This window comes from Perna viridis, chromosome 14 (genome assembly GCF_037379345.1).
Source record: "Perna viridis isolate PV_CMFRI_1.1 ecotype Kerala chromosome 14, ASM3737934v1, whole genome shotgun sequence".
NCBI classification, from domain to species: Eukaryota; Metazoa; Mollusca; class Bivalvia; order Mytilida; family Mytilidae; genus Perna; species Perna viridis.
Genome location: NC_142458.1, coordinates 5,920,308 through 5,941,404, shown reverse-complemented (window position 1 = coordinate 5,941,404; position 21,097 = coordinate 5,920,308). Strand labels below are relative to the sequence as shown.

Here is a 21,097-nt window from a genome sequence, read left to right as displayed (position 1 = left end):
GACTTAATATATTGGAACAACAACTAAATAAATAAATGAATAAAAAAAAATAAAAATAAAAAAATAATAATCGGGAAAATTTTACGTTTCGCCATCCATATTATGTGATTTCACATGGACAGCCTCTAAATACCTTTAGGAAGATACACTTAGAAATAATTTACATTACCACAATATTTTAGATCATTTTGAAACATCAATGTAAAATAGTTACAGGACATTAAGGTAAGCAATTGATTCTACTATTTTGAGTACTGGTTCTGTGGAAACCGACACTGCAGTAAATTGGAAAAAATACATACCGCTATAACCTTGGTTCCCTTGATTATTCTTTCAATAATGATTTTTTAAGAAAATCTGGCAATCAGAAGATCTATTTTATAAGAGGTTTCAAATGTTTCGAAATAGGAACTATGTAACCATTCATATTTTTTGTACAGGTGCTACTTAAATCTGCTTTGTTATTTCAAGGCATTTTTTTTTTAAATATTTGCAGAATTTGCTTATCTAAACATCTTAATCAAGTTGGTTCAATTCTATTTGGTTTTGTTGTCGTCCATATTGGACAAATCTTTGAGTAGTCATGGAAGAAATAGTCACTTCATTGATGATTTTGGAATAGAATAGAAATTGAAAGTTAGACATGATATGAATATATTTCACGATTTAAAAGCCAGATAAATCTATGTTATTTTACTCTTAAAAATACAGACGAATTAGAAGATTTCTAAAATTCTGAAAATATATCTTAATACAATATACCATAGTTATTTATATAATGTGCCTTTATTCAGTGAATATACTAGAAACTATTCAATCTTAATTTATTTCAAATGGCCATATATATCTTACAATTCAAGCATATTATGATTGTAGGCAGAAAATATCATTAGTCCCTTTTCCAAAGGTGAACACTTCTCGTTTTCATGGATTTTTGATATAATGAACGCTTGCACGTACGTGCTGCATATTTGCGTCATGCTGACAAAGCATATGTTGAATCAGAAAAGCATGGATTGGAGTATTTTGAGACCAATCAGAATCAATCATAGGATCAGGGCAGTATAAATGTAGACTCCTACTTCAAGGTGTTGTAACCCTAATTACAGAATTTTCAGAAATTGTAGGTCACATAGGTTTGTATTATTATAAACTTACGATTACTTTCGAATTTAATTAAGTTGAAGTTAAATTTGTTTTAACGTGTAGACTTAATCATGTTAATAGTTACCTTACATTTTGTATATACAAAACAATAATACAAAAATATAATAAAATTCAAGAAAATGAATGATGATTAACATGAAAAAAGCCATAAAATAATTCTTTAGATAATATCTCGTGAATTGACACTGCATATTGTCTGTACTTTTCATCCCTTTTCTTCATCATAGGCATTTGTAAATGTAAAGGCTCTATTTTCATTAATAAAATAAGCGATTCTTACATAGATCAAAAATTTATGATGAAATTGACGATCGATTAATCAAAACGGTGATATTTTTTTGTAGATATACCAGAAGGACCCATCGAAAGTATTTTACTCTGCAATAATGTCTTATGTAGGTTAAGGCAATAAAGTCAATATAATGTGATTAATTTATTACAAGAGTCGACATACAAACAACGATTTCATATTTTGTAAGAAAGTAAAATTGAACTATTAACAATAAGGATGTATTTTACTACTTTCTATTCAATATTATATGCCTTTAGAAATACCTCGAAACAAATTCGACTTATTCTTAAACTAAACCTGCATAACAGAACATCGGATACCACTGACTTCAATATTACGTATAAATTGTTAATATAATATAGAGCGTTACGACGAAAGCAAAGATTTATCATATTCTAGATTTAAAGGGACAAGTAATCGAATAATTACTTTATATATAAGATATTATTTTTTGCAGATATCTTTACAAGATTTAGGAAAATCTCTTGAGTGTGGAAAGACTGTTAAGTTTACAATCAAACGTAAAGCGGGACATGATTTCGAGAGAGGGTATGTTACATAAATTACATTAAAAAGTTTATATTTTGTCGTTTTAGTCAAATATACTTGCTTATATAACAGTCACGATGATTCTTTAAGAACAGACAATGCATACACAACCAAAGACAACGTATGAAGTACTATGTTTTAGTTAATGAATGATTATTAGATGGTTATCGAATAATGATCACATGTTGTTCACATGTAGAGCGACAATATTTACAAACAAGAATCAAACGATAATCATAAGACTACAAACTTTTTAAGAAACCGATGTGATTTACAGGAGGAATTCTCTTAACTTGATTTTTTAGAGAAATTAAATTTATTTGAATTTCAGATGTTAGTTCAATTCGCGTAAACTTTACATGAAAGCTTTATTTAAATGGACAAAAACATTTTTTATGCTAGATTTAGATTAAATACATGGGAAATACAATAAAAAATCATGTTAATGTCGTATTGATTAACAAATGAAAATCATATGATTATAATATGAATCGAATTTCATGTGATTATCATTAAATGAACTTGTAGCCGTGAAAATTGCATGTATATGCGTAACGCTAAAGTTAACAATCAATATAATATCGGGGAAAAACGCATAAACATAGTATAGAGTCAAAGTTGTCAATGTGATACGAAGTATAAAAACACTATTTATTATTGTTTTAAATCCTTGACTAAAAATATTTTTAGCGGATATGCCATCAATTTCGTGGAGAACATGAACGATGTTCACGACGTCCAAAATAATGTTCTGTTCCATTTTAACCCACGGCCAAACAATGTGTTGGTCTTCAATTCACGTTATTCGGGGCATTGGAGAGAGGAAAGGACAATTAACAATACAGTTTACTTAGCGGAAACGTACCATTTGTCATTGCATGTCGTAAATCCTTGGGCTGTAAAAATTGGAATAAATGGCGATTTTTATGATGCGTATGGTGTTTATGAAGACATTACAAAAGCTAATTTCATCTTCCTTTCCGACTTCATTCACATTTGTGAGAGCCAAAATTGGTAACCAGATATCTACGCAGTTAAAAAACTTCGACATTAAAAAAACGCTTTTTTGTGGACTATTTTGATTACATCATTGCTATAATGAACTACATATTTGGCGATTGTCATAATTTATGTATGGTATTTTTGTTTTAACATTTTTAGTTTAATAAAATCCAATATTATTTTAATAGTTTTGTCTAAATTTCATCCCTGTTTTCTATTTTACTTTGCTGTACAAATGCAGGACACATACTATATTTATTCCGCCATACTATTGCCCTGCTGAAACAAAATGTATCAAGCGGGGAAGGCATGGTTTAAGGGATAAGAAACAGGACAAAGGGGATACAAGTATTAAAGCATCTGCATTACAAAACTTAATGATGAATAACATAATAATTGTGGTTATTGTCATCGTGTGATATATACCAAATGTATAAGTGGAGCAACTACTCTATGACCATTCGGGGAACTTCGAAAGACAACACTGAATAGCTAGCTCCATAAAAAAACTGCTTGAGCTCGACGGCCATTTTATACCTCTTACTTGATTTCTGCAGAGGCTACCCTCCCTCTCAGAGGAAGAGTTTAATTTTTAAACTCGGTGGCAAAAAGCAAACATACCTTGTGCTAACCAAAATAAATACATAGAGTTTAATATAACAATTAATTGAAAAAAAAAAAAAAACAAAAAAAAAACACTATACTTTTTGTTTAGTCGTGTCGTCTGCATGCAAGTCTCTCGGTGAAAAAAAACTTAAGGGACATGTTCAGATACCAGGCAGTTCCTATGATATGGATGGCATATGGTAAACTTTATTCCATAGAATTTTGTGTCAAAATGTAATACTTATACCACAATATATCTTGAAGATTTTTTTTTATGAATCGATAAACGGTGGCTCAGAAAATGATTGTACATATCTTAAAGGAACCAAATTTTGCACAAAATGAAAGAATAATATTCTATGTAACTTATTTCTCTTTAACATAGCAGTTAATTAAAACCGATCATTCAGGTTCGAGAAAGGATACATTTGCAATATAAAACACTTGATTTTTTTTAAAACAAATAATTTTTCGTGTACAAACTTTGAGTGGTTGTATTTACTTTTCTAGAAATACTTTTATTATCCATCACAACCTGATAAAATAAGCAATCAGAACTACACAACCATTTCCATGTAGCTTAAAAAACTTCTGTGTAAAAAAAGAAATTCTTACATTATTTGCCAGAATTGTAGCAATCCGCGGATCAATACAGTTCATTCAGTTGAATGGCGATAAATTGTTTGATTAGATTTTACCAGAATTTAAAAAAGATCAGTGACTACTCTGAGATTTTTTGTTTAACAAGGAGCCAGGATAAAATAAATGGTAGACACATTTCAATTGTTACTATAGAACCGAATCAGAGTTTTTCGTGTGTAAAGAGAGAGACTGGGTTGTTTCGATTAACATCATACAGACCAGTCTGTTATGTGGTATAAGAAAACTCTTTTAAAACTCTTTTCTCGAAATAATTTAGTTTGTAAGATCATGCAATCTATCAAATCTATCAAAACTATCAAAACAAACCATAATCTAAAAACATACACAACAAAGAACACAAAGTGACTAAAATCATACATACAAAGTAACAAAAGCAAATGAGCAACTCGGACTCCACTAAAAACTGGGAGCATGGATCAGGTGCACCGGTAGGGTAAGCGTCCTCTGCTTTTCTAGAAACACCCACAGAGTTGCTTTTAAAAAGTCAAATCGGGGAAGACGAAAGAAGAATTTGAAAATATGACACGTTGAATAAATCAGTTTTCATGGTGCAGATTGATACACCGTAAAAATCCACGACTTCATGATGGCGACCATAAAACTTCTGTAGTGATGACTTCAATTTTGTAGCAACATAACCCTAATCCAGAAGCCTACTTGCTAGAAGTCTAGCGCGATACAAAAAGTGCGTAGCTTTTCAAGCTCTGTCATAGCGTATGAGTTGTAATATGAACACTCCATACACAGGCGTTTAAGGGATGCTGCCACAGATGAAAAGAAAATTGACAATTCTGAATGAAAAGTACACGTTTGTCGTAAAGTTTGGTCAATAGTTTCTGGAGACGCGATAAACGCGTATAAATTATAAATGCATTCTTCATTAGCAAATCAGATGGGATATTGTTACTCAGATATTATGAACTCAATCTCTCTTTAGGCCCCGTGCAGGTCCGGGTGTCAAAATAATAGGCCTGCAGCAGCGCTCAGCTTGTCGTAAAAGACGACTTAATAGTGCTCAGAAACCGGGGACTAAGGACTCTGCCCACAGACCAACTGGGATTTGAACTATTTAAAACATATCTAAATAGAAAAGTCATTCATGAGACATACCATACAAAGCATACAGTAAAAGTGCAGTAGATATATTGCATTTTGCATGCACACAACTAGAACTGTTGTGAACACATGGTAAGACTGCAGAACAGAGGTGTTTTGTAAGTATTTGTTAGGACCATATTACCCAAGGTAACATATGAGATAATAGGTATATGTTCGCAAAAATGAAGACATAAGGGAAGGGACAATGCAAGTACATACATTCATGGGTCAATACAAGTTTATATACTCATTGGTCAATACAAGTATATATACTCATTGGTCAATACAAGTGTATATACTCATTGGTCAATACAAGTTTATATATTCATTAGTCAATACAAGTTTATATACTCATTGGTCTTATGACAAAATGGTCTGGGGAAGCATTTTATTCCGATTGTGTCTTGAGCAAAGTAAGATTACCAGTAAAGGGTTGCAAAGGAGCCAAACATACATATTTTTTTCTGATTTCTAGACAGTAACTTGAGTGAAAGTACATGGATTAGTTCGTAATTGTGCCACAAGGTGCATGGTAGGATTGATTTTGCAAGTTTTGACTGGAACTATTTAGGGATAAATGGCTGAAGTGAATACTTCGGACAGTAACTCAAAAAACACTATCATCTCCCTTTCGATTTTTATAAATTTCAGATTTTTTATTCCATTTCTGTGTTATGATTTTTTTTACTTAAACGAAGGGGGATTCTCAAGTTTTCGGATAATAACTCAAAAACACTTTCACCAACTTTTATGAAACTTTGGTGAATTGTTCATCTCTATTGAAGTCAGCGCCTTGCGGTTTGTATAAATATCAAATTTTACGTTTATATTACGTATATATCATTTGCTATGATGATCGACTAATAAATATAAAAGGTACTTGGTAACCATGTCAGAAAAGTATGTTTTGAACAAGATAGAAATATATTATCGAAAAATCAAGACAACAAACATAGTTGAACTTAGTTGAGGCAGCCTTGATAGTGCCAAATGTTTTGTGCAATTTTTTATTTACTTTTTTAGGGGGGTATTTGACAGGGCTCACAGTATTTTTAGTTGATCATATAAATTCATTAAAAGCATAAGGAAAAGTTAAAAGGGCAGAGAGGGTATCATGGGCTTAAAGCGCAGCTCTTTATTCTTGGTTAATTATGTATATGTATGTAGATTTTTGGCCTGGTCTTTAAATTATGTAAGATCAGAGGTAATTACATTTTATATCATATGTATGTACATGCTTGATTTCATTGAGAAATAGAATTAAAAAATGAGGTTGTAAGGATTTAAACCAATTTTTAACTGAGATGTTATGCCATAAAAGTTAATGTCAAATATCAAATCTTTGAGCTAATTTTTAAGTGCCCCACCACATAAAGTAGCGGTTACCAAATAGTGATCACGATGTCCGTCTTCATTAAAAACTTGTGTCCGGGCTGTAACTTTTTTTTGTCTTTCAATGTAAGCAGTTGATATTTTGTATTTTGGTAGATCACCTCAAAATAATGTGTCGCATACCATGGTTAGTGGCCTTTGACCTTTGATCTTGGAGACAAATTTCTATTTTTTCGGTAAAAAATCGTGTTCAGACTGTAACTGTTTTGTCTTTGGATGTGCCCTTTTGAAATTTGGCATGTGGATAGATCACCTAAAGTATGTGTGTCAAGCGCCACAGTGATTTGCAGAATGACCTCAAGGTAAAAGGTTTGTTGTTTTTTTTTCGATGACAAACTCATGTCAAGGCTATACTTTTTTTTGTCTTTTAATGTGGACTTCTGATATTAGGCGTGGGGTAGATCACCTGAGGAATGTATGTCACGTACCATGGATAGTGGTCTATGAAATTGAACTTTGACCTCAAGGTCAAATTCCTTTTTTTCAGTGAGAAACTTTGGAATATATTTGAATCCTCACTTCTTTTTACAAATGCTAAATATTTCTATTTGAATATGAGTGCTGCATTATAAACCAAAACATTTGAGTTGGCAATCCTTTCCCAAATCCATTTCATACATAATTAATTGCCCAGGGAGTTGGGGCGGGAGTTGGCTACTGAGATGGATTTCATCTGGATGAATTCTTGTCTGATATTAAATTCAATGACAGCTTTTAAGCTTGGATATTGTTTCCATATTTGCCCTAACTGTTTAGTCTTTTGGGACATCTCAATATGTATCCCGCATAACATTTTTTTTTCTTTCTTAAACATGCAGAACTTATGAATGATACTAGTACTTCATATACAAGTAAATTATATTGCCAAATTTCGCCTTTTACTACATATAATTTCGCATGCAACATTTTTGGCTTAGGGTGGAATGAGTATCCACTAAAATTTGGCCAAGCATTGGTTGAAATAGTAAATAAAAAAAAACAATGCAAAAATATATAAGAAAAGCATCAATTACGGTACTATATAATTTCCCTTGCATCTATTTAATAGGGCGAATCAAGAATTTCCTATGTATGTTTAGCTCTCCTTGACAACCTGAAGCATGTATGTATAAAGCCAGTAGCAACATTGAGTATCTATTGAAAAATTCAACTTTTGAATAAAGTGATATGTATCCTATAACGGCTGACTAAATATATATTGTTACTTGCTTACAGATACAGTGTCTTAAAATATTTAAGTAATGTGCTTGTACATGTATAAGGACTTCTTTGAATATGAAATTTTGGTTAACAGATGTGGTTCAATACCTCTTAAAAGACAAGTAAATGTAATCTGAAGATGTCTTAAGACATTGAAATTCATGTCTCAAAGTGTCTTAAAACATGATTTCAAGACATTTAATCATGTCTCAAGATGTCTCAAGGCATGTCTTTAAGACATGTCTTGAAGGCGTGTCTATAAGAGGTGTCTTTGGACATGTCTCAATACATTTAATTTTAACGTGTCTCAAGACATCTCAAGATGTCTCAAGAAACCGAGGTATATTTGATATGTATGTGTCACTGCTGAAAAAGTATACGAATTTTTTTCACTAGAATTTTTATACTATGATCAGTCAAAAAATATTTCAAGATATATAGTTAACCAAGGACATGAGCATAGGAAGAGTTGTTTTAGGACTTAATAAATCTATATTAACAGTTTCAATGATAATGATGAATCACCCCTGCCTGAGTTTATGCAGAACCATACATAAAAAAGTTATCAGAAAAAATATGGAACAAATTTATTAAAACTGCAGTAACATATGTGACACATAAAAAATTCATTACATGAAAGTTTTATATATGTACTATATATCAGTAATGTGACATAAAAATCTTATCTTATGAACGTCTTTCAAAAATCTCTTTCAATAGGTCTTCCTTCTGGTCAATTTTGTAGTATTTTTTATCTCCAAGTATTATCCCTAACCAGCCATCTGGGTTGTAATCCTCCATTTTGACTGGTATTATAACTTTCTTTCGTGTAAATGCGTATTCTGCTTCTATGGGTAAATGAGAAATTACATTTAACAACTTTTATGTTTGGAAATTTATTTCAAAGTGCATTTGTTTTAATAAATGCTGCGTCCCTTTGTCATGATTCATATCTTCATATTCCTTAAAGGTTTATGTCTTCATTTGGAAATGCGATGCCTGTTAGTATTTTTCAGATTCTTAGCCGGATAATCAAATGCACGTGACTACTTAACCAATGGACAAAGATTAAATGTCTGCGCGAGGTTTCCCGCCATTCAATATTTTCTTTCGATTTAAACTTATTCTCAGTCGGCTTATTCTTGATTTGATTTACTAATCCACTCTCTATGGTAAAATTGAGATTTTTACATGCTCGCTAAATCTCGAATCCTATCCTCTGGAGTGAAGAAATAATTTATAAAACGGATTACCGAAGGACAATCTATATTTCATTTCATTCTGATTTTTTTTTTATTAATTTACACCTTAGCACAGGCTAACAATTTACACACTTTTTACTGGTTTGTTTGTTTATACATTTTAATGGCGCAAACCTGTAGAAGCTATTTAGTATTGTTGTTGTTTGTTTTAATCATTTTATTTCTTATGATTATTTCTCATTTGTTTGCAAAGAGTACTTAACATAAAATGAGACACATCCCTTTGTTCATATGTATGTGAAATATGTTTTAACTCTATTCAAATTTTGATTGAATATTGCTAGTTCATGTAGATTTAGATTAAATGAACTGATAGTAACATAAGCGTGACAAATACAAGACTAAACAATAAGGTAGCAAACATTTTAAAGTTATGATGAGATTTGATTTTACTGAAAATTAGAATGGCCATAGTTTGCATTTTTGAAATGTTAAATTTGATACCTTTCGGTTCAATGATATTTTTTGTATGCAAGAGAATATTTAATATATAGATATTTATGACTTTTATGCCCTTTTGCAAATTGGTATTGTTCAACAAAATCTATATTAATGAGCAACAGATGAAGAACACTTATTATAAAAGAGAAACACATTACACACATGAACTTGAAATGAAGGATAACAAAATTACCGTACCGAATAAATTTTGGCAGTAGTCATAGGAATAATCTAAAAGGAAATCCATATAAAAAATGGCAATATCATTGAAAGTTACGAAAGAAAAAAGAAGAACCATCGCAATGGAACTAACTCATCATGTGCATAACAAAACTTCAAAGATGTACTCAAGTATACCTAAAGGGATGAAAAGTTCTGCTGCTTTCTTCAGATATCGACCGACCTGGTCGTTGAAAGTAACGGTAGACAAAAGAAAACAAGGAACGCTTTTATATACTAAAAACGAACCCAATTTATATTGTCATGTGATTGAATAGTTTGACATTTTTTTTGCTTAATTTATATCATACCAGCACGGCAATTAGTACTTTTCTGGTAGTCATATGAGTAACACATAATAACAATGTCGGCCCCCTCTACGCCTTGTGCCATTGCTGCAAGTGTAGACCCATACATATCATCAACATCCATCCATACACGTAATTTATTTTCCTTTAAGATTTCTTTTATTTTTAATGCCTCTTTTTGGTGTGTCCAATTGTAGCTTATCATAATGTGTGGACCATTTTGTGAGGATTCGTGTATCCCTGAAATTGTTCAAACATAACAAAAGAGTTAAAAATAAAACAAAAAGGTCAACGAATAAAACTACAGAACTTATTAGGGTAATGCCCCTTTTTATTAAAACAGATTAAATATATTATCTATATCATCACCTTCAGTAAGTAGCCATGATAAATCCTTGCATCTCCTTCTGATTACTTTATGTTGACAACCTTTTCAGTAATTCATCGACTCCCCATTCTTTCCTTTCCAACATTTCCTTTCGAATATCCTTGTTCAAAGATATGGTGCAGAGAGCTTCTATTGCCTCTTAACAAATAAGAGAGAAATCAAACAATTTAAAGGAACAAGTTCATATAAAAGTTATTAACGAGGTGCTTCATGTCGTTTCAGGCAACACATGCTATATTATGAAACACCTGCCTGATTTAAAAAAAAATATTTCTATCAAAAAGAGAAAATAACAAGATAATGATTTGTATTTTTTGCAAATAACATTATGATTGCAATATAGCTGTAATCACTTAGGTGTGAAGTACCTACATACCATTCACCAAAATGTTAGCGCCAATTTTTCTTTTCAGTTCCTATGATCTATCAGTGGAAGTCGAGACTTTTCTTTTTTTAAATTTGTGATCGTTAAGTTATCTTATTATAATTAACTACAAGTACATTTTCAAGGTGAAAATATAGGAATATGGTACTGAGAATTGGCAATGGTGGTAGGGTTTGGAATAATGTATACCGTTGTAAATTTCGTTGATTGCAATATGGTGCACTGCCTCATTTTATTGTTCAATATGTCTAGTTATATATGTTTCGCGGATATTCGTTGTAGAATAAATACAAATTGAACGGAAATTGTTGTTATATCTGTATTACCTAACTTGGCACTCATAATCTCACTTTCTGTGATCTGTACAAGAAGAGGAATAATATTATTCTCCATCAGCTTTTTCTTTGATGAATCATCTATTTTAGCTATTTCACTAATCACTGAAAGTTGAATGATATGTTTGCATCGAGTTTCACTAATTGTACCATCAATATCAAGGAATAAAGACAAGACCTTCCATATAATTATGGTAATATAATTTATATACAGACACAAAACACACAAAACATAGCACGATTAATAACGAATGGCAGTGTGATGATTGATCGGTGGGTTTTTGAATTGTATGCTTCAGAATTTTCTCATCTTGGCTGCTTCTTACAAACCCTTGTAATCGATGGAACAAATACAATGTAACAAGAACTGACGTCATATAGTTGTATTAGCATCTTTAAATTTGTGTTTCTTACTGAATCTTAACTGAAGGAGAGTTGGTGTAATATCTTTTATGAAATCCTATCGTATGGTGGATAATTTTCGCGAGGTGCAAATTTTGGTGTATCTTAGCTGTTTGTGTAAAACAAAACGCCAAAATGAATTTCGCAAAATATTAATTATGGGCTTAAATATCTAGTACATCACTTAGCATCTGCCAAAATCAGAAAAGCCTAATCTTTTCGCATTCTTTGCTAAATTCGGTACTCGCCGACAAAAAACCGCCATACAGTATTACACTGAAGATGGATACAATTAGTTCGGTTTTTAGTGATTTGAGCGACACCGTAAAGGACTACTCTGCCTCATAATGACATATTCATTCTGAAATTAGATTCTTCTTATGAAAAGGGGATATAATAACTCATTTTAGGAAAAATTGTTCATCTGAAGAAATTATTCAATTACAGGTAAATAACCTTTAGTAAGTTCCGCCAAAGACCAACCATAGAATAGTTTGCCCTGTAATCTTGGGGTTATCATCTTCATCAAATGTTTGATATGGTCGTCACTTTGAACGAGTATCGTCTCCTCTGCATTTGCAAGTTCTGCTACAGAAGCTATACTGAGCATTTTGATATCTTCATGTTCAAAGTTCACATACAGCTTTGCAACTTCAATGCAGTTTATCTCTCTCATTTTAGTAACATATTTATGGTGCATTGCCAAATTATGAATTATTCCTAGCATATATGTAATCAGTACATCATCTTTCTGCAAAGATGGATCGAAGAAGAAGGCATATGGCAATAAAATAACCCATTTATTCTTATTTTGGTAATATGAGACTTTTCAACATTCACCAAAAAAGATAATAATAATAAAAAAAACAACAACAATGCCCGTTGCCTTTTTAAAAGCAACTCTTGAGTTTTCTATCCTCCAGCTATGATACCAGATATTTAGATGGCGTAATATTAACCGGGATGGAGGGAGAATACTCTTCATAATAGGTAACTGCTCCTAAATTTAGATTTCATTACCAAATTCTAGGTGCGTTTGTGTCTGATTTTTTTGTCTTGTCTTTTGTCTTTTTTACTTTCAAACTAGGTATGACATGTTCATGGTCTTTTGTGATTATGGTGTTAATGGTTGTGTTTTCGTCAGTAATCTCGTTTATTCTTACTTCTAAATATTAGAAAACTATCCAAAACACTTACTTTGTTCACATCTAAAAGACTAAGACACCCTGTCAGGCTTGCTTGTAAAGAATTCACATATTATTCACATTTTCTTGACTTCGTCTGTGGTCATTTGGTTGAACGTTTGCAGTTGACTTAATTGTTTTTTTTCAGTGTGTGATGTTTAATTTTATAAACATTATTCTATCATAATATAAAGCATTAATTTTCATCACTCAATTTAAGTACATATAGTTTATTCCCTATTACTATTTAGTTGATATAGGAATATGATGGATACGTACACATTCAAACCTGGTGCAAACGTTTTTGAATTATGGCAGACATACGGCAATGGTTAAACTTGATGAAAGTTGCTTAAGCATGACATTGAAGACGTTTTAACAAAGTGTCTCTGATAATAAGTAGGAATTGTAATAAAAACTCACCTCATCATGTCTTTGGCTATAATGTTCATGCCATTGTTTGAGTCGTTTTGCAATCATTTTGAAAAAATCGGTTTGCTTACATATGTCATCGTTAACTGCTACCAGTCTGTTTGACCAATTTACTAACATACATATCATGTAATAGAATTCAATAGAATCAGCTAAATCCTGTGCTGACAAAAACAACATCAACAAAAACAACATAAAAAAAAAAACAACATCATCATCATCAACAACATCAACAACAACATTAACCACAACAACATCATCGACAGCAACAACATCAACAATAACAACATAAAAAAAAAACATCAACAACAACATCAATATCAATACAAATAAACATGCAAATTAAAATAATAACATTAATTATATTAATGAAAGTGATAACAGGAAAAAGATGAAGGAATGGAAACGTATCAATTTTTGCGTTGTACTATATAGCTAATTTTGATTATTTTTTAATAAGACATAAAACCCTAAAAGTTACAAGTGGGTTTTGGAACACAATACCACTAGACCACACAGCCAGATAGGCTATATAATATAGATTTAGCTGGGTGGGTCATTTCTTGTGGTAGGATTAATCCGGGCTCTTACTTAGTACACGATGTATGGTAGTACGGGACAGCTCATCTAGGTGTTGTTGTGTAGGACGAGGATCATATTAAGGATACAGATACATGTCACAACAAATCAATATATTACAAACCCTTCAGAATGTGACGACTCTATTCGCTACACTGCACCATCGGATCAAATTGTTACAGGGAAGATTAAGCGGGCACAGAAGGGTCTGAAAAAATTCCGATAATGTTAGAACTGGCATATTTGCAAAGCAAATTATTGGTCGTTCCCTTCACGGGCCTCGACATCGTACCACTGTGACATCTGTAGACGCCACCAGCACAAAGTCCATAGACCACATGGCCAACTAGACTAAAAAATTAGCTTTCGCTGGCCGTCCCTCCTCGTACGATTAATCTAGAGCTGTGACTTAGTACACGTTGTATGATTGTACGGGACACTCATTTAGGTGTTGATATGTAGGATTAGGATCAAATTAACGATACATGTCACAACAAATCAATACTATACAAACGCCTCAGATTGTGACGACTCTATTTTTTGCGCTGCTCCAACGGATCAAATTGTTTCAGAAAAGATAAGGTAACCCAACGGTAATAATATTTCTTCATAAAATTCCAAAGATAATACCCAATCTTCTTATAACATGACATCAAAATTCCTTAAGTGTTTTAGGATGTGTTGCTTTCACGAGGTCTTAATATGATATATGAACTTTTTCCTTTGTGGTCATCCAACAATGATTGTGTTCCTTCTTGCACATCTACATATGACTGCATCACATCCATAGAGTTGTAATGGAGCGGCTATGTTTACACAGACAAGCATGGTGATTTCTATATATTTTGTTTGCATTGGCGGGAAATAAGCGTTAATATTAATGCTTAAACGCTGAGATTTTGGGGCATTCCTAAACGGCTTTAAAATCGTTTATAAAACATATGAAATTTCACTAACATTTTGATCCCCCATGCAGCCGTTAGTACTGCAACGATACTCGCAGATAGACCAATGAACAATTTAAACTTTCTACTCCTCCATTCTTTGGTTTCCTTGTGAGTCTTTGCCGTATCATTGACAGTTTCACTCATTAAGTTCTCCGGTTCATGTATATTGATTTGAAGGTTGGTTCCAAGATAAATACGTCTAGGTGATTGAAGACCAAAAACTACTGCAAAAAGAATGTGTCTCTGTATAATAATGAATATTGATTCAAAATTGCTGATCTAAATTATTTCAGTTTAGGATAACCACCAAAATATTCGTTATCCCTTGAAATAAGTTACTTATTTTCTTCATGAGTAAAACAACTTGATCTTTAACTAGATATCTCAAGTCAATTTATTGACCAATTTAAATCAATTTTGTTAATTTAATTTTAATTCGACTTCCTATGCTTGTGTAAATAGGATTTGTCAGAATTTGTTTATCTGAGTTTTACTTTTTAAACTTAAATCGGGTATTCACGAGGGTAAGAAATATTACAGTTTCTTTAGAGACGAATGTAAAATATATATTTCTTCCATACAATATTGTTTCATTAAAGTATAATCAAGAAGAAAATTTTCTACGACACTCCTTATATTTTTGTTTTTTTTTCTCGTTCCAAAATAATAAAACGTTCCTGAAGTCATTAAAGGTCCAGTGATGATTTGAGTATACAAAGAATGTGTCGGCCTTACTCATTTGATGGAAAAAAATATTGTCGCAATCATAAACAAAATAACAAAACCAATGGCAAAAGTAATTATATAGAAGCAAACGATTTTTTGATTATCTTTCACATGGGTCAGTTTACGTAACTATGAGAAAAATAATTTTTTTTTCAATACGGAAAATTATCCAAACGTAAAATGGACCCATTAAAGAAAGTATTATGCATTCTTACATGCTCTGTACTTAGCAGATTCGAATCTACCAACTCTGTCTACAGCAAGGCAGATCTTCCCACGGTTTGCCTTAAACAGCAAAATGTACGTAGCATCGTGCTGCATAACAATAATAGCTACAGGATAAAATCTCTGAAAATTAACAAAATCTGTGAATAAAAATTGTGAAAATTTCAGAAAAATTAGGACAAATGGGGAATTATAAAACTTGCAATTATTGGATTAATAGTGATATTTGAATTGAAAAAATGTATAGGTAACGTAATTCTCTAATCTGTGTATTTTTTAACAAAAACATAGTTCTTGAATGGGAATCCAGGAATAGATATATAGAAATTTAAAAGGTGAATACATGTATCAGCGACCGTTTCTTTTTACCATCAACTTCTTGAAAGTTGTAATAGAGCTTTTCTGTAAATAATTATTCTCGTCGGGAAACTTAAATCATTTTGTGTTCCGAAAAATTTTATTTATTTTTTTTTCAAAATTTTGATTTATAAAAATACCTTTAGTCAATTTATCCCCGAAATTAAAAAAAAAAGAAAATTTCCGGCGATTTGAGTGAGCATATATCATTTTATATTCATAAAACGGGTAGTCTCATCCTGTAGTGATATGTTTTAATAATCGTCAAGAAACTTGAAGCAAAAAGAATTTTCCAGTAAATACAGAAGAAAGTATTTATTACCAGTTAAATAAAACTATTATCATTAAAGACCTAAACATTGATGCAATGATAATGGATATGAACGTTTTTTTAAAAACTGTTGTTAACTGCACATGTAGGTTTAGTAGTAATTCTATTTTACTTAAATTTTCCTAAAACAAATCTATAACTTTCAAATCAAAGATGAAAGGGCTGGATCCAGATGTATTAAAAATTGGTTAACTTCGTGCTATTTTGTCTCATTTTGTTTACGGTTTGCTCGAAATAAACTCAATTTTATAAAAAGTGGTAGAATCCGACCTCCGGAAGTCCGAGTGCTCTCACTATAATACAGGGCTTATCTTGATCAGAGCGGAAAGGAGAGGGTTGCAATTGGCAGTGTTCATTTGCACAGAACGTACCTACTGTATTTATTGAGTTCGAGCTGCTGGTTTTTGAGTGCAGAATTTGAGTTTTTTTTTGTTGTGTGGTTTGAATTGCATTTTTTTTACTAATTTTATTGGTGTTTCCGGGTGTGTTTTGATCAAGGATTGCTATTGTGAAAATGCCTGTCCTTGTTCGGTTGAATTTGTACTATGAAGAAGTTAATGTGAGGAAAATGAGGCAAACTACGCAGGGATCTTGCAACAGACAATTTAATATACAATGGAAATCAAAACATTTCAATAAAAAGTCAATTTGTGTGTTTTTTTTGTTTTGTTTTGTTTTTGTTTTTATGTTTTTTAGTCTTTTCTTTCTCCAATTTCCAACAGATATGAAGCCAACTTCCCAGTATTAGTGGTGACTTTTATCTTACGTTATGTGGATAAACAAATTAACCGAATCAAGGATACTACAGACACTCTGAGGTCAGCCTCATTCTTATCTTGACCTACACTTAGAAAACGATGGTAAAGGAAAACTATTGACCCAATCTTTACGACAAACGTGATGACTTTTCATTGAGAATTGTCGACTTTCCTTTCATCTGTTGCAACGTCCCTTCAGCACCTGCGTATAAAGTGTTCATATCACAGCTCATACGTTATGCCAGACCATGCCGAAACTATGCGAACTTTTTGTATCGCGCTAGAATTCCAACAAATAGGCTTCTGGAACAGAGTTAAATGTTACAAGATTGAAGTAATCACTACAGACGTTTTATGATCGTCATCATGAACTCGTGGATTGCTACGGTGTATCCATCTGCGCCATGAAAACTGATTTGTTCAAGGTGTCATAGTTTTCATTTCCTCTTTTGTCTATCCCGGACTTGACTTTTCATGAGTAACTCGGCGGGTGTTTCTAGAAAGGTAGAGGACGATAACCTGCACCTGGTCCATGCTCCCAGTTTTTAGTGGAGTCTGAGTTGCCAATTTGCTTTTTTTACTTTGTATGTATGATTTTAATTACTTTATGTTCCTTGTTGTGGATGTCTGTTTTCCATGTCTGGTCTTTGTCCATGGATTGCGTTATTTTGATTACCGCTATAACCTTGGTTCCCTTGATTACAATTGGATATGGGCACCAAAGATTTTATTGTTATGATTGGGTATAACAAACTGCTCAGATATGTATCATTCAATCAACAAAGAAAAGTAGTATAGAAGTCTGCAGGCAATACCGACGATTAAATGACACTATTAACCTCGAAGAGTGATTCTATTGTCATAGCCATTGGATATGAGAAACTGATGAGAAAGTTCTCACTCGTTTACAACAATAAAGCAGCTCAAACTTGTATGCGTATGCATGCGATGACTTAGAATACGATAAAGACAATTTGAACTCAAAAGTTTAACTAGTAATCCAAACGGTTAATCAAGCACGAAATTTCAGCCAGAGGAAGAGAAAAATGCGACTCTCGGTTTGTGAGCGACCTAGTTACAGAGTAATTTATGGAACTAATATTCTAAGTCTAGCGGAAACAAAAGAGTCCTCTACCTTCTAGGAACATCTATGGTACCTGTATGGGATAAACTTCCCATTTTAAGGGGTATGGGGCAAGAGGGCATAGGGCAATGGGGAAGGGGGTAATAGGGCATGGGAATTGGGAATGGGGGATGGGGCAATGGGGGTGGAGCAATGGGGAATGGGGCATTGGGAATAGGGTATATGAATAGGGAAATGAGAAAGGGGCGAGGGAATAATTTTGATTGGTCAATCAAAAATAACTGTTCTGCCTTTTTCCGCAAGCAAAGTATCTATCATAATTATAAGACAATTTAAAGAGTTTTTTTAAATCTTGTTCTAGAGTAATTTTTAATGATCTCAGGTGTCATAGTTCATTATTTATTGACATTTTCTAAATATTTACCAGAAGTACATTTGATTTCCGTTCATTATAAATTGAAAAGGTTGCGCTCATACGATTTCTAAACATATGTCATTTTTTCAAATTTGGATTGAAATAATTTTGTATCGGAGACACTCGCATGATTTTAATATTGACAAAATTAAACATATTGTGCAATAATAAGAGGACCATTCAAAAATAAAATGTTGATTCCCTTTCAATTGGCAGAAATATGTCATTTGTCACAACCTCGAAAAGATAATAATATTGTCATTCTTATATTTTAAACAATAATTTTGAACCATTATTGAAATTAAAATTGTTCGCACCCTTACAATCTGAAGAGATATGTCATTTTTGAGAAATTGGGCTGAAATTAATGTATCGCAGCCACACATATGATGCTTATTTTGACAATTTTGACATTGTAAACAATAATATAGGACCATAAAGGTAATTGCAAGTGATCACACTCATTTAATTTGCAACAATATCTCATTTTCAAGAATTTGGTATGAAATGTATCTATTACAACCATCAACATAATACTGATATAGACATTATTAACATTTTTGTACAATAATTTTAGACTAATAGGTATATTACAAGTGTTTGCACACATACAATTTGCAACAATATGTCATTTTGAAGATTTTTGACTGAAATATGAGTGTCGGTAAATCTCGAACTCGGCGGCGAGATTTTAAAATCAATATTGATTGCACAAAACTCTTTGCAACCTATTTAATTTTATATATTTGATAAAACATTTATTGATTTTCTTTTGGAAATAAGTCAATGCAATGGGGGGTGTAGCAATGGGGGAATTGGGCTATTGGGAATCGGATATGGGACAATTGGGGATTGGGCAATTGGGAATAGGGGCGGGGAAAGTAGGAAGTTTATCCCATACAGGGACTGTTCCGAGTTGCTAATAAAAGTCTGGGGTAGACGAAAGAGGAAAGGAAAACCTTGAGACGCGCAGAAATCAAGTCATGATTGTCGGTGTAGATAAATACACCCTTACGATCCACTGGTTAACGACGACGATCATATAAAAGGTCAAGAAATCAAAATATATTGGACGTCGCTAAAGAAACGTCACTTTGAATTTATCTCTTATTGTATTTTAGCGTGAATTATCAATGAATGCTTACAAATAAAAATTTATCGAACAGCCTGATTTTAGATTTTTATTTTAGTAAACAGAAAGACACCTTGTGTTTGTTTCCGAACAATAGCGTTTTCACTGATCAAGTCTTTATGGCGTTCGATATTAATAAGTAAATACTGACCTTGTCCCTTTTCAAAAAACAATTTTCGAATAGATTCCAGTATGAAGACCTTAAGGTTTTATTCGTAAACTAGGCACCTGTATATTGAATAAGATCGATCAATAATACAATGGAAAATATTTAAACCTTTATTCGTCGTGAATTTGATATATCTTTCGATAAAACATTTAAGTTTCACAATATACATTCAACCATTAATAAGTTGTAAACAATACCATCGATCGGCGGTTTATATTATTATTATGTATTGTTAAACGTGAATTTCATAACTGCGTCAAGAATTGTTTATAATTACAAACTAACAAAGTCTTAACACATTACCATTTGTAATGAAGAAATATATCAATCACGGGATTATTGTTTGTTTTTTTATATTTACACTTAAGAACATTGTTTCCGTCGGGTTTGCTCTACTAATATTTTCCGTTTTTTTTTTATTACAAACATATAGCTGCCTAGTTAAAAAAATGTAAAAGATACAGTTAGATCTGTCTGAATTGAGCCATCGATTAACCAATAATCCATTTAGCGAGATACTGTTGAATTTTATGAGTTTAATCGTATTTGGAACCTTGTTTAACTAAGGTACTGTTTAAACCTTGAGCAAGTACAGTTTTCACAAACAAGCTTATACACATATCCTATGCTTTAAACAAAGACAAGGTGAAAAGGCAATGTTATCCATAAAAAAAAAAGCGGAAGGGGTATTGTTTCAAATATATATCAATGAAACCCAATAAAAGCACATGAAAAATGAAAAAAAATCGCCATCCAGAATTAAGGAGTGCTAAGTAATTCTAAAACAAATATTTTAAAGATTCACTCAAAAGTATAGAGACCTCGCGATCATTATAATTACGCGTAACAACATTAAGTTTGGAACAATTAGTATAAGGTACTTTTGGTATTGGCATATCTTATATGGCACGACATCTAAATTCTTGATCTCCCTTATTTATTAAGTGAAGTTGGTTTACATAAAAACTGAACACTGAAATCAAGATATGAGGCTGACTTCACAGTGTCTATAGTATCCTTTATCTGAAGTTCTTTTGGGTAGATGCGAT

General features: G+C 32.2%; 2 protein-coding genes across 4 annotated transcripts; one reads left to right on the top strand and one right to left on the bottom strand.

Moving 5' to 3' along the window:
* Positions 1–1,042: 1,042 nt before the first annotated feature.
* LOC148597912 (uncharacterized) lies at positions 1,043–3,195 on the top strand. Its single transcript, XM_088560293.1, has 4 exons — positions 1,043–1,123; positions 1,512–1,562; positions 1,917–2,008; positions 2,699–3,195. Exons 2-4 carry the CDS (start codon positions 1,554–1,556, stop codon positions 3,024–3,026), a joined length of 429 nt encoding a protein of 142 aa, XP_088416419.1. The 5' UTR covers positions 1,043–1,123; positions 1,512–1,553; the 3' UTR covers positions 3,027–3,195.
* A 5,349-nt stretch (positions 3,196–8,544) lies between these two features.
* LOC148597911 (uncharacterized) lies at positions 8,545–20,134 on the bottom strand. 3 transcript variants are annotated; one of them, XM_088560291.1, is made up of 9 exons: positions 20,031–20,134; positions 15,793–15,925; positions 14,862–15,075; positions 13,317–14,112; positions 12,166–12,460; positions 11,299–11,412; positions 10,569–10,725; positions 10,203–10,439; positions 8,545–8,817 (listed from the first exon to the last, which is right to left on the bottom strand). In XM_088560291.1, the coding sequence occupies exons 4-7, from the start codon at positions 13,638–13,640 to the stop codon at positions 10,616–10,618; spliced, it is 843 nt and encodes a 280-aa protein (XP_088416417.1). In that variant the 5' UTR covers positions 13,641–14,112; positions 14,862–15,075; positions 15,793–15,925; positions 20,031–20,134; the 3' UTR covers positions 8,545–8,817; positions 10,203–10,439; positions 10,569–10,615. The 3 variants fall into 3 exon arrangements, with proteins under 3 accessions (XP_088416417.1, XP_088416416.1, XP_088416418.1); XM_088560290.1 differs by having other exon boundaries at positions 13,317–15,075; XM_088560292.1 differs by having other exon boundaries at positions 13,317–15,072.
* Positions 20,135–21,097: the final 963 nt, after the last annotated feature.